The following is a 16,801-nucleotide window of genomic DNA, read 5'->3' as shown; positions in this document are numbered from 1 at the left end:
AAAAATCATCTCGTGAAGCATCCATTCCTTAATCACCGTTAGCCTTTTTTGCATGATTAAATTCCGGCAATTTCACAAATACCATATGCTAACTCTGATTTTAATAATTCCTTTTCCTAAATTCATCTAAAATCATGATCTACCTCCCATATTAATTTCATGATTTTTGGAGCTCATTTGAATTTATATGATTATTTATCTGTGCCTGTTGTCTGTGTTGTTCGTCGCGTATTTTAGCTGACAGAGTGAACGAGCCGGAAAACGAGAACGTTGGAAACGAGTACCGCGAGTTTGACGCTGAGGACCCGGACTGTCAGCAGGAGTTTGCCGAGGACGCCGGCGGAGGCAAGTCCAACCGATCCCCTTTGATGCATATTGATCCTATTTTTAAATACAACCCGTAGAAGCCGTTTTAAATATTGCATGTACGATATATGTACGAAGTATCTTTGCTGCTTAGTTAAAACCTGTTGAATAGCCATCTTTAAATTGATATTACCCAGTAACTGTTTTGTTCGAACCTAGGAACAAATAATATGCTATGACAGAAATATTATTATTTAGTATGCTTAGGACTTGTTATCCTGGATACTCATCGCTATATTTTCCCAAATATAATGATTTTAAAAGTAAAAGGTGTGAGTGGTGAAAATAAATTGTAGGTATTGTGAAAGGGTTAATGAACAAGTTATAGATGTGATTACTATGGAGATGGGGCGGATGAGATCTCTTTTGGGGATGCCCTGGTGTTGTGGCTTATACCTTGCGGGGCTAAGCGTGAAGATATCCGCCTTGTCTCGATTAAGGACTGAGTTGATGATTCATCTTGCCTAACTCATTTATCGTACAACCACTCGCCTTGCATGGGAAAGGCTTAGTCTAAATCCCTCTAGTTAGTATGGCAATCACCTGGAGGCAGGTGTGCAACGGGACACTAAGTGATGTATGTAAAATTGTGGAAATATATGAAAAGAGCTTTGTGAATTATTGTGGTATCATGAGATGTGGCCTTAGTGTTCCCGTGGTGAGTGTCATTACTTAGCTATGGAGGGTAATGACTTTGATGAATCTGTGCTTGCACGACGGTGTAAGTTATGGTATCCTACTTGTGGGAAAAGTGTACAACCTCTGTAGAGTGTAAATCTATCTGGATAGCCGTGTCCGCGGTCTCGGACGGGTTATGGTTTGGTTTCAACAACTAGATGGGTTGGGATGAGTGAAAACATGTGAGTGAGTGAGTGTGATTTTGGAAATAAATGGTTGACGGCCATTGTGTTGTGGGAACAAGGGTTCAACAACACTTAAAATTGTGATCAAACCCCCATTTTCAGAAATACTATCATATGTGGAAGAAGAGGTCTTTTACAACATTATTTGTGAAATAAAACCTTACATGTGTAAAAAGATAGCTTTATGCAAATAAAACTAAGCCTCATCCTTGATTTATCCATATGCATATATATTGTTATCCCCTTCCGCAGGGTAAGGTTGGATTTGCTGAGTACTTTGTACTCACCCTTGCTTTATTAAACAGAGGAAGATCCGGACTTCGATCCCGAAGTGGCGTTCGAGTAAGGTCGTGTCTGCACCCAACTAAGCCTGTGGCATTGGGACTTGTCAGATGTTCGGTTGTGATATCGTTTGTTTCTGGGTCCTTTGGACCTATGTTGTATTTTGGTGTCTTATTATTATAGCGTGCCTTCATTGTCCACGCTTATCGAGACTACTGCGCAGAAACTTATCTGATGTAATAAATGTGTTACTAGCCTCCTGGGACTAGTATTGTTTCACATTTGAGTTCCTGGTTTACCAGAGGCGCTTCAGGTGGTATCAAAGCCGTAGTTGGCTGTAGGACGCGACCTTAGGCTTTTCGGGACCAGTATTTTACTAAATAAACGTATTTTACAAAAGTTCTTACCCTCTTCCCTCTATTGGAAAAAAATATTTACTCTCATCTATGTCTCTCAGATGGCAGAAGGAGTTTGGACCAGCAGTTACTGTCTAAGTGTAGAAGGCTTTCCCAATCTCTTGTATGCTACCATGCAGAAACTTGGAATCAAGGATCGCCCAGAATATGAAGGCAGAGAATATGAAGAGCATGAGACTGAGCGGTGTGAAGTTACTGTCTATATTGGGAAAAGTGAGGACTTCCCTAACATAGCTGAAGCTTGGAGTATGACTGCGACCAGATTTCGGTTTGCAGATACATATCAAGCCGTCGCCCGCAAAGCCTTGAGGTACCTATGCCAGATCTACGAGAAGCCCATCACCCGTACACCTATGAGGTTCTTTCCACCCGACGAAAAAGATCGACCAGTTTGGAGGACCTGCATGGAGCTCTTGCAAGGACGCTACTCACTTGAAGATGACCCAACTGTGCTATTCATGACCACATACCTTCTTGCTCTAGATAAGCAATATGATGAGCAGACCTCAGAGTTAAGGAAGTGCATCCATCTTGCGGAGAAAGCTGAGATCATAGTTAGAAAGCTCCATGTGCAGCTCGCGGAAGCTTAGGCCCAAGCAGCTGCAGCCGAGAGTCGTGAAACTGCCATTGCTGAAGTCTTGAAGGTATCTGAAGACCGCCATGCTCAGGAGTTGAAGGATGCCTACCTTATCACCAGGATCAAAAGAAGGATGTTAGCAGTGGAAGACCAAGAGCCCATAATCCTAAAAGGAATCCCAATCATGTCCCTAAAAACCAAAAGAAAGATGGATATAGAAGGGCCATCAGCTCCCCCACCCACAGAAGCCTCTCATGAAGCTTTAGAGTTGGAGCCCAGTAAGGAAGAAGGATTTCCCCTCCTCACCCAGCCACCATCAAAAGAAGACGGTGACCCACCTCTTAGTCCAAAAGAAGAACCATAGATGCGAGAAGCATGATCTACCTCAACACTAAGGGAATGAAGCCGTTCCGTCCGAAGAAGTTGAAGATTAGTATCACCTGGTTCCTCCTTTTTGTTTTGGGGAAGTGAAGTTTACTTCACTTTTGTTCAACCCCAAAGTAGATGAACCGTGTTGTAGTACGCTTATTTCCTCCATTACTATGTTGTAAACCGTCCTCTTATTCAAAATATATATTTGTGCTTGTTGGTTGTGCTAAATAATTGAGTGCTCTATGTTGTTCCCTTACGGGATAGCAAGTGTTAAAACTTGCACCTTTTTAAAATATAACGTCGTAACAAAAAAACAACATCACTCAATAGATCTAACCCTTATCTAATGCTTTCTCATCTTAACCAACAGATGCCTCCCAAACCAGCTACCCGCTCTCAACCAAGTGGTCGTGCAGCTATTAGACAAAGCCAAAATCCAAATGGAAGTCAAGCCAATGCAAATGTGGATGGTATTCATGAAGATGAAGTGAGTCAGACTAGGAACCATAATGAAGGAGATGACTTGCCCCCTCCACCAGCAATTGACTTAGCACAAGTCATGGCAACTCAGACTCGCCTTTTGGAGACCTTGGCTCAAGGCATGAACCGCCCCAGGAACAACCGTGGAGTCGGAGTCCAAGACAAGATGACTGAGTTCATGAGGCTTAAGCCACCCACCTTTACTGGATCTGACAACCCCATGGAAGCAGATGATTGGCTTAAGGTGATTGAAAGGAAGTTGGACACAATCCACTGCGATGGAAGGGATAGAGTTCTGCTAGCATCTCATCAGCTGATAGGAATTGCCCTTTCTTGGTGGGAAGCCTATAGTGGAGCTGTGGACAATGCCAACACGATCACATGGGAAGAATTTGTGGATGAATTTCGCCGGTACCACATTCCAGATGGGATCATGAAGCTAAAGGCTGATGAATTTCGCAACTTGAAGCAAGGAAATAAAACTCTGAGTGAATACATCTTCCAATTCACTGAGTTGTCTCGCTATGCCCCAGAATTGGTCAACACTGATGCCAAGAAGCAGACAAAGTTCATAGAAGGATTGACCTGTGAGCTCAGAACCCTCATGACCCCACAGATCTATCCAGACTTCAACACCTTGATGAACAGGACCATTCTGACTGATGTGGCCAAGACCGAAGAAAGGAAAGAAAACAAGCGCAAGTTTCTAGAGCGCAAGGTTCAAGATGGTGCTAGATCCCAGAGGCTGAAAACCTTTAGCCAACCAAGCCAGCGGACTCAAGCCCCAATGCAGTTTCGCTCTCCTGCTAGTGTCTCCAATAACCAAATACAGTCATCATATCAGCCCAAGACAACCTATCAGAATCAAACTTATGGCAAGACTCAACAGAACAGCACTGGTCAAGTCACAAACAATGTTAGGACTTGCTTTAATTGCCATGAGACTGGACACTACATCGCCAACTGTCCCTACAAGAACAACCCACCAGCAGTGTCCACTCAGTCCCACACCGTTAATGGACCAAGACCTGCAGTGTCTGGAGTCAACCGTGGTTTCCCTCACAACAATAGCAACACCAACAATAATAGCCAGATGATGAAGCAACCTCAACAATCCTATGGTAGAGCCCGTGTCAACCATATTCATGCTCAGGATGCTCAGACTGCTTCAGGAGTGGTACTTGGTGAGTTCTTAGTCGATTCAGTACTTGCAACAGTATTATTTGATTCTGGAGCATCACATTCATTCATATCATCAAGTTTTGTTGAGAAGCATCAAATACCCACAGTACTACTAAAGTTACCCCTAATAACCCGAACACCTGGGTCTGACATCAAATGTCATCTAGGTTGTTTGAATGTAAGGATCATTCTAAGTGGGGTAGTTTTCTTAGCAGACTTAGTAGTGCTCAAGTCCAAAGGAATAGATGTTATCCTTGGAATGGATTGGTTAACCAGACATAATGGAATTATTAGTTGTGCAACCAAGGAAGTATCATTAGTTAACCAAGAAGGGATTAAAGTGAAATGCCAAACCCGAGGGTCTAAACTTAATCCAATGGTCTTCAACTTGGATGCAAGGACCATAGAGGAAGTACCAATAGTGCAAGAATACCCTGATGTATTCCCTGAGGAACTACCTGGAATGCCACCAGACAGGGATATAGAGTTCATCATTGATCTTATCCCCGGGACTACCCCCATAGCCAAGAGACCTTACAGAATGGCTCCAGTAGAGTTAGCTGAACTGAAAGAGCAGCTAAGAGAATTGTAGCAGAAAGGTTATATTAGACCTAGTTCTTCACCATGGGGAGCCCCAGTCTTGTTTGTGAAGAAGAAAGATGGAAGTATGAGGATGTGTGTGGATTATAGGTCCCTAAATGAAGTCACCATCAAGAATAAGTATCCCCTGCCAAGGATAGATGACCTTTTTGATCAGCTTAAAGGAGCCAAGTATTTCTCTAAGATTGATTTGAGATCAGGTTATCACCAACTCAAGATCAAGAATAGTGATGTCCCCAAAACAGCCTTTGTAACAAGATATGGACAATATGTGTTTACAGTGATGTCTTTTGGGTTAACCAATGCCCCTGCCTATTTCATGAACCTCATGAATAAGGTATTCATGGAAGAGTTAGATAAGTTTGTTGTAGTCTTCATTGATGACATACTTATCTACTCTAAGAGTGCTAAAGAACATGGGCAACACTTGAGAGTAGTATTGGAAAAACTAAGAAGACACAAGTTGTATGCTAAATTTAGTAAGTGTGAATTTTGGCTTGAGAAGGTTGCATTTCTAGGCCACATCTTGACAGCTGAAGGAGTTGCAGTTGACCCTGAGAAAGTCGAAGCTGTCTCCCATTGGGAGCAACCCACCAATGTGAGTGAGGTTAGAAGTTTTCTTGGATTAGCTGGATATTATCGAAGGTTTATAGAAGGATTTTCCAAGATAGCCAGACCCATGACAGAGCTTCTTAGGAAGGATAAGAAATTCACTTGGACAGAATCATGTGAGAAGAGTTTCCAAGAGTTGAAGAAGAGACTGACAACAGCACCAGTGTTAACCTTGCCAGACATTCACCAAGATTTCATCATATACTGTGATGCCTCAAGACAAGGTTTAGGATGTGTTCTCATGCAAGGAGGAAAAGTGGTTGCTTATGCATCCCGTCAGCTTAGACCTCATGAGCAAAATTACCCTACCCATGATTTGGAGTTAGCAGCTATAGTACATGCTCTCAAGATTTCGAGACACTACCTCATTGGAAACAAGTGTGAAATCTACACTGATCACAAGAGTTTGAAGTACATTTTCACACAGTCAGACTTGAACCTAAGGCAAAGAAGATGGTTGGAATTAATCAAGGACTACAACCTTGAGATTCATTACCACCCAGGAAAGGCCAACGTGGTAGCAGATGCCCTAAGCAGAAGGTCATACGGTCAGCAGTTGGTGCCTAAGAACACTCACCTACAAGAAGAGATAGCACAGTTGAATATGCATATAGTACGCCAACCTCAAAGTGGCAGTCTGATGGTGCAGCCAACTCTTGTGGAAGAAATCAAACAGACACAACATAAGGATAAGGATCTGATGAAGATTCGTGAGCAAACTGGAGAAAATAAAGCTCCATACTTTAGAGTGGATAACAAAGGAGTATTGTGGTACAAAAATAGGATTTGTGTGCCCAAGGAGGGAAAGTTTCAAGAATTAATCCTTGATGAAGCCCATAACTCAGCTTATTCTATCCACCCTGGTGCCACCAAGATGTACATGGACCTAAAAGAAAGATATTGGTGGAATGGCATGAAAGCTGATGTGGCACGATTTGTTGCACAATGTGATGTATGCCAAAGGGTTAAAGCAGAGCATCAGAAACCAGCAGGCTTGCTCCAGCCATTGCCTATTCCTGTTTGGAAATGGGATGAGATAGGCATGGATTTTGTGAATGGATTACCCAAAACTCTGAAAGGAAATGATTCAATATGGTTAATAGTGGACCGCCTTACCAAGGTTGCTCACTTCATACATGTGTGCACCAAATATAGTGTAGACAAGTTAGCCCAGCTATATGTGGATAACATAGTCAAATTGCATGGTGTGCCAAGTAGAATTGTATCTGACCGAGGTACCCAATTTACCTCTAAGTTCTGGAAAAGTTTGCATGAAGCTATGGGAACCAAGCTAGATTTTAGCTCAGCTTATCATCCTCAAACAGATGGTCAGACTGAAAGAACAAATCAGATTATAGAAGATATGCTAAGAGCATGTGTGCTCACATATGGTAAAGATTAGGAGAAAAGCCTAACTTATGCAGAGTTCTCCTATAATAACAGTTACCAAGCTAGTTTGGGCATGTCACCTTTTGAGGCCCTGTATGGAAGAAAATGTAGAACCCCATTGATGTGGTCAGAAGTTAGAGAACGAACCTTGCTTGGACCAGCCCTTATAAAGGAAGCAGAAGATCGTGTAGCTGAAATCAGAGAAAAATTGAAAGAGGCACAATCACGTTAAAAGAGCTATTCTGATAAAAGAAGGCGAGAGTTATGTTTTGCAGTTGGAGATTTTGTGTATATCAAAGTCTCTCCTATTCGAGGAACTCAAAGGTTCCAAGTTAGAGGCAAGCTAGCACCTCGGTATATTGGACCATATCAAGTATTACAGAGGATTGGAGCTGTAGCCTATCGTGTTCGGCTACCTGAAGAAATGTCAGATATACACAATGTGTTTCATGTCTCCCAATTGAAGAAATGTCTCAGAGTACCAGAGGAACAAATATCGCCAGACACAGTTGATTTACAAGATGACCTAAGATATCAAAAAGTGCCAATAAAAATCCTAGATACAGTCACCAAGCAAACTCGAACGACAACAGTCCGAATTTGTCGTGTTCAGTGGAGTAGACACACTGAAGCAGAAGCAACATGGGAAAGAGAAGATGCCCTGAGAAAAGAGTTTCCCCATCTATTTAGGACCCAGCCGAATCTCGAGGACGAGATTCCTTTTAAGTGGGGTAGGTTTGTAACATCCCAAAAATTCACATTCAAAAATCACTCGCATTAAAAATTATTTTCAAAATATATTTCAAAAACTATAAAATAATTTGAGCTCTATAGTATCTTCATCTAATCCATCCTAATTATCCATCTTTAAATATAACCTGCACCACATGGCATGAGCATCATATGTCCGCTACTTATCCCTCTTGCTCGCTCGCTCTGCTCGATACCCGGCAACGACGCGTGCGCCGACCCCACCACCATCGGCGCCGCGCAGCGCACTCACACCCGGCCCCCTCACCGAGCGCGCTTGCTCGCACGCGCACCGCGACATGTGGGCCCCACCTCTTGCCTTTTCCCGCTCCTCTTTTGCTGTACAAAAAGATAGCAAGTCGCAACGCACAACTGGGCACCATCCATATTTTTTTTCACGCACAAATAACCGCGAGTACCAGCAAGCTTACATGTAAGAAAACATAGCAGTGCACCTACATGAATATATATCTCATGCATGCATGCATGCAGGACGAGCATGCACCATCCATTTGCATGCACCTGTATGCAAGGACATGGTGATTAGGCACCGTCCATTTGCACGCACCGTGCATGTAAATTAGACATTGCCATTTGCATGAAAATTAGGAACCATCCACCGTCCTGTCGTCCTGTGTAGCCATGCACTACAGTAGTAATTCTAATGGCACGAAGCTAAGCACCAGAAGCATAACCTCACTCCTCTGGCCTATAAAAAGCCAGCCTCGGGTGCTCACTCTCACCACCCGAGAAACACGTTCACTCACTCGCTCACTCGCTCTCACTTCGCGTATACCGTATACGGCCATACGCACAAGCCGAGCTCGACTGTCGTCACAAGACGAGGTGAGCAGCTCATGAGCATCTCCTTGCTCTTCTCTGTCTTTCTGTAGTATTTTTCTGTATTTTTTCCTTGTATTTGTCTGTACCGGTTCACTGCCAAGAACTCCACGAATAGAACCATGACATACAGAAGAGCTCTAATGACCCCTGCTAATTTCTCTCTAACCATGCATGCGTGGGCCATAAGCATTAACTCCAAATAGTACATGCATGCACCATGCACTACCAGCCAAAAATCATCTCGTGAAGCATTCATTCCTTAATCACCGTTAGCCTTTCTCGCATGATTAAATTCCGGTCATTTCACAAATACCATATGCTAACTCTGATTTTAATAATTCTTTTTCCTAAATTTATCTAAAATCATGATCTACCTCCCATATTAATTTTATGATTTTTGGAGCTCATTTGAATTTATATGATTATTTATCTGTGCCTGTTGTCTGTGTCGTTCGTCGCGTATTTTAGCTGACGGAGTGAACGAGCCGGAAAACGAGAACGTTGGAAACGATTACCGCGAGTTTGACGCCGAGGACCCGGACTGTCAGCAGGAGTTTGCCGAGGACGCCGGCGGAGGCAAGTCCAACCGATCCCCTTTGATGCATATTGATCCTATTTTTAAATACAACCCGTAGAAGCCGTTTTAAATATTGCATGTACGATATATGTACGAAGTATCTTTGCTGCTTAGTTAAAACCTGTTGAATAGCCATCTTTAAATTGATATTACCCAGTAACTGTTTTGTTCGAACCTAGGAACAAATAATATGCTATGACAGAAATATTATTATTTAGTATGCTTAGGACTTGTTACTCATCCTGGATACTCATCGCTATATTTTCCCAAATATAATGATTTTAAAAATAAAAGGTGTGAGTGGTGAAAATAAATTGTGGGTATTGTGAAAGGGTTAATGAACAAGTTATAGATGTGATTACTATGGAGATGGGGCGGATGGGATCTCTTTTGGGGATGCCCTGGTGTTGTGGCTTATACCTTGCGGGGCTAAGCGTGAAGATATCCGCCTTGTATCGATTAAGGACTGAGTTGATGATTCATCTTGCCTAACTCATTTATCGTACAACCACTCGCCTTGCATGGGAAAGGCTTAGTCTAAATCCCTCTAGTTAGTATGGCAATCACCTGGAGGTAGGTGTGCAACGGGACACTAAGTGATGTATGTTAAATTGTGGAAATATATGAAAAGAGCTTTGTGAATTATTGTGGTATCATGAGATGTGGCCTTAGTGTTCCCGTGGTGAGCGCCATTACTTAGCTATGGAGGGTAATGACTTTGATGGATCTGTGCTTTCACGACGGTGTAAGTTATGGTATCCTACTTGTGGTGTCCGCGGTCTCGGACGGGTTATGGTTTGGTTTCAACAACTAGATGGGTTGGGATGAGTGAAAACATGTGAGTGAGTGTGATTTTGGAAATAAATGGTTGACGGCCATTGTGTTGTGGGAACAAGGGTTCAACAACACTTAAAATTGTGATCAAACCCCCATTTTCAGAAATACTATCATATGTGGAAAAAGAGGTCTCTTACAACATTATTTGTGAAATAAAACCTTGCATGTGTAAAAAGATAGCTTTATGCAAATAAAACTAAGCCTCATCCTTGATTTATCCATATGCATATATATTGTTATCCCCTTCCGCAGGGTAAGGTTGGATTTGCTGAGTACTTTGCACTCACCCTTGCTTTATTAAACAGAGGAAGATCCGGACTTCGATCCCGAAGTGGCGTTCGAGTAAGGTCGTGTCTGCACCCAACTAAGCCTGTGGCATTGGGACTTGTCAGATGTTCGGTTATGATATCGTTTGTTTCTGGGTCCTTTGGACCTATGTTGTATTTTGGTGTCTTATTATTATAGCGTGCCTTCATTGTCCACGCTTATCGAGACTACTGCGCTGAAACTTATCTGATGTAATAAATGTGTTACTAGCCTCCTGCGACTAGTATTGTATCACATTTGAGTTCCTGGTTTACCAGGGTCGCTTCAGTATGCATACATACTTAACACACATATCACTCTAGATGGTCTAGTATGATCATATATTTTGTCTATATACATTTCGTTCGGTCATATACACCTTAAATCTAGAGATATATAGATAAGAGTAACTACACGCGCGTGTAAAAAAACGCATCATATATATATATATATATATATATAAACATGCAGCCATTTGCCAGCGGACACTAGGAAAAATTAGATTGCTTAAAGACACTCCGTTTCTTGTCAAATTTACTAGCGGACACTACGTCTAATCAAACATTATTACAAAATATATATAAAATCATATAAATGCTAGGAAATTATACTATAAATTTTTTTACACTCTACATGATGAGAATCATAGTGTAAAAATAGTGTTTAGTATTTTTAGTATCTTACTAATATATTAACTAATTAACCATGGTTATCTTTGTCTATTTATGAATAGGGGCAAAATGGTCATTTTAGTGTAAAACAATATTTTTACACTATTGTTCTCGTCATGTAGAGTGTAAAAAAATTTATAGTATAATTTTCTATCATTTATATGATTTTATATCTATTTAGTAATAATGTTTGATTAGACGTAGTGTCCGCTAGCAAATTTGACAAGAAACATAGTATCTTTGAGCAATCTAACTTTTCCTAGTGTCCGCTGGCAAATGGCCATCATTCGGCATGTCCTACAACCAATTCTCCCATATATATATATATATATATATATATATATATATATATATATATATAAGTGCTATTCTACACCCTAGGTTCTACACCGAACTACTATACTGAACAGATTTCAGTATCGTTCAGTATCCGTGTTTCAGTATTATTCAATATTTTATGGTCTTGAGTGTAGTGTTGGATGATATTTTTTCTGCTCAAATATATATATATATATATATATATATATATAAGTGCTATTCTACACCAAACTATTATAATGAACAGAATTCAGTATCCGTGTTTCAGTAATGTTCAGTATTTCGTGGTCCTCGGTGTAGTACACGATGATACTGAACACTGTTCAGTATTGCTCAGTATTTTTTCTCCTCAATTTTGACTAGCGGTGTAGAATAATATTCTACACCTAGGGTTTAGAATAGCGCTACCGCGTGTATATATATATATATATATATATATAGGGAGAGTATACTCTGTAGCTAGCTACAAAATATGTTATTCTGTAGCCACCTTCATTTACGATAATTTTATATACCAATTTACGATAATATGTATATATATTTACGATAGTTAGGTTACTATAACACATTGGATATTTACCGTAATTTTATAGTAAACAACTTAGTAAGGAGTTACTATAATCTTGTAAATTAATATAATAATTATCGTAACTCAAAGTGGCTACAAAATAAGTTATTCTGTAGATAGCTACAAAGTAATAGTTCTATATATATATATATAGGTTCTATAATTCAATTATATATGCATGCAATAAGCTTATTGTCATATGCTGCTAGTATATATAATATATATTATATATATTAGCAACAAAGAATATATATTAGAAAACCTATTGTATAAATAAACAAAATTAAAAAATAGAACTGAAAAGAAAAGAAAAAAAGAAAAAAACTAGAGGCCTTTTTAGCGTAGGACGGTATTATCTGCCGGGACTAAAAAATGTTGCTGCGTGGCACCGTTGGCAGCACCTTTAGTCATTACCAGCCCGGGCTTTAGCCCCGCTGCACGGAGCCGAGACGGGAGAGCTTTTAGTTCTGGAAGCATAGTCACGGCCGGGACTAAAACCCTTTTCTATAGCAGTGGAGAGATGAAATTATAATGATATTTTTCTAAATACTAGACGAATTATAATGACCTATCTTTAAACTTAAAAAATTACAATGGCGTGAATCAAAAACCCCTTAATCCTTCTATACTACTACTAGTAGTGGAGTTAGGTCTTGTCGTCGTTGATTGAAGTACGCAACGCCTCCCACGACGGGGATCGATCTATTCGATGGCGCCTCTCACGAGACGCCGCAAGCAACAAGAAGAAGCCCTCGCGGCGGCGGCTCCGGTGATCGCCCTCGCGGACCGGCTCAGCGCGCTTCCCAGCGACGTCCTCCCACAGATCCTCTCTTTCCTGCCTGCGCACGAGGCCCTGCGGACGTGCGTGCTCGCCCGGACCTGGCGCAACCTCTGGAAGGAGAAGCGCATCTTCCCTACGCGCCTGCTCATCACGGCCGCCTTCGAAGATCCGGCCGTGCAGGAGGACGTCCCAGGCTTCGTGGACCGCCTGCTCGACCTCCGCCTCCGCGAGATCAAGGACGCGCCCCTGGAGAGCTGCGAGATCAGGTTCGGTTGGTTCGTTGACGAGAAGATTCCCAGCTTGAGCCGCTGGATCCGCCGCGCTCTTGAGTGCCAAATTCTCTGACAAGCTGCAAGCCGTTGGCATCCCAGAACTTGACAAGGCTTGAGCTCGCCAACATAGCGTTCAGAGAAGTGGATGGCGGCGGCGAGCCTGACTTCTCAAGCTGCCCTGTTCTCGAAGACATGGAGTTGGTCGATTGCCTACTCAGTGCTCCCATGACCTCCCACTCGCTTAAACGCCTGACCGTCAGACGCTGCAAGTTCTGGAACTGCTGTCGTATTCGTGTTCCACGCCTCGTGTCCCTGCGGCTAGAGACCCTGACTGACAGAGGCCCCCAGCTTGACAGCATGCCCTTGTTGGTAGGGGCATATGTCTACATTGGTCATCACGACGTCGACGATGATTCTGATGATGACAGCTCCTCAGATCCTGGTGTTACTGATGATGATTCTGAATTGGATTCTGGTGATGACGTTGACGTCAAAGCAGATACAGAAAAGGGTGTGGTTCTTGGAGCACTACTGGAATTCCGTTCTTTGCCGACTGCTAAAAGCTGTCGGCAAAGGCCCTAAAACAGGTGGCAAAGGCTTTGCCGACTGCTTTACACGTGGCAGTCGGCAAAAAACACCTGGCAAATAATTCGTCGGCAAAGAAACCTTTGCCACCTGCCAAGAGAAAAGCAGTCGGCAAAGCCTTTGCCACCTGCCAGTATGGCAGTCGGCAAAGGGAACGAACGCCGTTGTGAGATGACGGAGCTCTTTGCCGACTGCATTTCTTGGCAGGTGGCAAAGAGCCCTTTGCCGACTTCCTTTCTTGGCAGGTGGCAAAGGGCTCTTTGCCGACTGCCTTTCTTGATAGGTGGCAAAGGGCTCTTTGCCGACTGCCTTTCTTGGCAGGTGGCAAAGCTGGAATAAATAAAATTTCGGCCTGTTTTTTTTATTTTGCATCACAAATATGATTATATACTGAAATTCACATATATCACACAGATCCACATATATATCACGCAAATCCACATATATAGCACACATAAACCATAATAAATGAGTCCAACAAGTCCATCATCCAATAAATCATACTAAGTGTGTAAATACAAACGAAAGTGCTACGGCAGCCGAAATCTCAAAATTTTGCCAACTGAACAAGGCACCGACCTGATAAAAATTACTAGAAGAATCGGGTGCATAGTTGCATTCTACAAATAATCTTCCAACAAAAAAAGATCTCCAGTGCAAACTCCTACAAGAAAAATTGCCCCTAATGGAACAATCACAAACTCATTTCCTTTCAGACAGGAGTCCAAACAGACACAGAGATCAAAGGTCTGGACTTCCAGCACAGCTGAAGCCTGCCCTTCTGATGTGCGGTCCCAAAGCTCCTGTTGAACAGCGCAACCAGCATCCTAGCCTGAGCAACATTGCAAGCACTGGGGGCATATTCCTGTAAGGTTTGGAAGAGAAAAGCATGCGGACCCTCGTGCTAATGCAAGCTAAACTGTCTTATTCATCTGGTAGCCGTAGTGCAACATGGATCTGACCAAAGGTGTTTGGCTCTTTGTGTGCCTCTACCAACTTCAGGGTATACATACTCTCGAAAATAAACTGTGTTCGGTCATTTTTGGTGGCCTGTCAGAAAGGAGGAGAAGAAACTCAGAAGGCGCTGGGGGCATATTCCTGTAGCATTTCTTGCTACGTGTCAGCATTTTGTCATATAGTCCATATACAAACAAGAAATTCTATATATGCTGTGTAGCTATTTGCTGTATGATCTTAGAATGTAGTCAAGTAGCAATCATAATTAAAAAGCAATAAAATGCAACCAGAGCATATGCTTCGAACTTCAACATTGCACAGTACGACAATATAATGTGATCCATAAAAAATGCGACGCTTAAACTTCATCTATGATGTGTCTTAAATATATATATATATATATATATATATATATATATATATATATATATATATATATATATACAGATTTAAACTTTATATTTGATATGACCAGCTGAAAGACAGTTTACATATATCATGCATTGTGTGTTCAATAACTACCACTGAGTCAGTGACCAATGAGCTCATGACACCAACTTGTTTCCAGACTGAATTCTTTATTTCTTGACAATCAGGCAATCATACAGCGCCGTTATTGTAGGATGATAATTAAGTCGTTATCTTTTGACAGATTCTTAGTATAGTCATTGCAGTCATTTTCGCATCATATTAATAATTACTAGATGTTGCTAATACAGTGGAATTGAATGAGGGCAATCCAACAATGCTGCTTGTTTTAAAGAGTGGAGAGTTGTTGGAAAGAGGAACTTACAGAAAATAATATAGCCACACAGACTTCTTGGCTCCAAGCTGCATGTTCCTATTAATCTGAACCTTTTGTCCTGGCCTTCACCCTGCCAAGGAATATGATTGATTCCAGAGAAACGGCAGTGGCAGCAGCTTGGCGATGGAGTATAATGACGCGCAGCAGAACTTCAGTTGCAAACTTGCAAATGCTGATGATGTGTTGATTCCATACAATCCCCCCCCCCCCCACCCACCCACCCCCACCCCAAGAAAACCAACAAAAGCATTAGTCAGAAATGTTTTTGGTGCACAAGGACAAGCTAAGATGGTGGAACCGGCACATCATAAGAGATTAAGTCTGCACTATGAATCCATTTAGCAATTTAATTAGCGCTCTCCTTCTCATGTTCAACATAGCTAGCAAGGATTTCAGAGCACAATTTAACAATACTAGGAAATAAAAACGAAAATTGATTACTTCTAAAATCGAATTGACAGATTGGGATAGTTACAGAACACAGTCACACGACTACCAAATATATAAAAACCAAATATATAAAAATGTAACAGAGCACAGGTTTTGACAGAAAAAAATAAGTAACTGACCTGGTGCCAGAGTTATATGCTTTAGTGCATTCAAGTATCATATATATATGTCCCAGGTTTTATCATGGAGGGCTCTAATTAATTGCCTGAAACTGATAGGGACAACTTTATGGTCCATTTAGTCAACCATGGCTTCAGGCACTTAGTAGCTTACCATGGTCCTTCTGTCAATGACATCAGAGAGTTAAGGCCGGCAGGTGGAATGCCTCAGTATCATCATAATCATAGGTAGCAAGCAATGCAGTTGGAAAAGGAAAGAAAGCATTTAAATTTAAGTATAATATACGTGAAACCTTCGTGATGATTTCAGGAGACATTGATGGAATGGCCATTTACATAAATGTTTCTAACGAATTCACTTTGCTCCTAGACGGGGATCTGGTGATCATCACTGAGCATGAAAGAAAAAGTTGCAACAAGTGAGAGAAGACTTCGAGCGTCTGAGCTAAACTTATCAGCATTTTCATCAACTTGACATAACATAACTTAGTGGAAAAAGATCATTATCAATTCCTCCAATCAAATGCCATAAGTTTTTTGTAGGCATCTCCGACAGGAACTCGTCTCCCCTCCTCCTACCTTCTGAATCTGCATACCACGCGACCCACGCACGATTAAAATTCATCTCAAGAAACGACGGGGGGAAAGAACTGGATCACGGCGAGGGAACTCGCTCACCCCACCTCGCGCGCAGTCGAAGTCGCTCGGTCGCAGATCGACGTTGGCAGCGGCGGGAAGAGCCTGGGGCCGGGATTCGGGCGGATTCGGGCAGGATTCGGGCGGCGACTCAGCATGGATGGATTGGATCCCGTGACACTCACGC

The 16,801-nt window shown here is 41.9% G+C and overlaps 1 protein-coding gene and 1 long non-coding RNA gene across 2 annotated transcripts; one reads left to right on the top strand and one right to left on the bottom strand.

The window, feature by feature from the left end:
• LOC8056309 (F-box/LRR-repeat protein At3g58930) lies at positions 12,719-13,644 on the top strand. Its single transcript, XM_021461955.1, has 2 exons — positions 12,719-13,056; positions 13,140-13,644. Exons 1-2 carry the CDS (start codon positions 12,719-12,721, stop codon positions 13,642-13,644), a joined length of 843 nt encoding a protein of 280 aa, XP_021317630.1.
• LOC110435701 lies at positions 14,075-15,615 on the bottom strand. Its single transcript, XR_002453543.1, has 2 exons — positions 15,398-15,615; positions 14,075-14,697 (listed from the first exon to the last, which is right to left on the bottom strand). It is a non-coding gene; the product is annotated as an uncharacterized LOC110435701 (long non-coding RNA).

Source organism: Sorghum bicolor, chromosome 5, assembly GCF_000003195.3.
Source record: "Sorghum bicolor cultivar BTx623 chromosome 5, Sorghum_bicolor_NCBIv3, whole genome shotgun sequence".
NCBI classification, from domain to species: Eukaryota; Viridiplantae; Streptophyta; class Magnoliopsida; order Poales; family Poaceae; genus Sorghum; species Sorghum bicolor.
The sequence above is the reverse complement of the archived record's forward strand: the minus strand, read 5'-3'. Positions and strand labels throughout refer to the sequence as shown.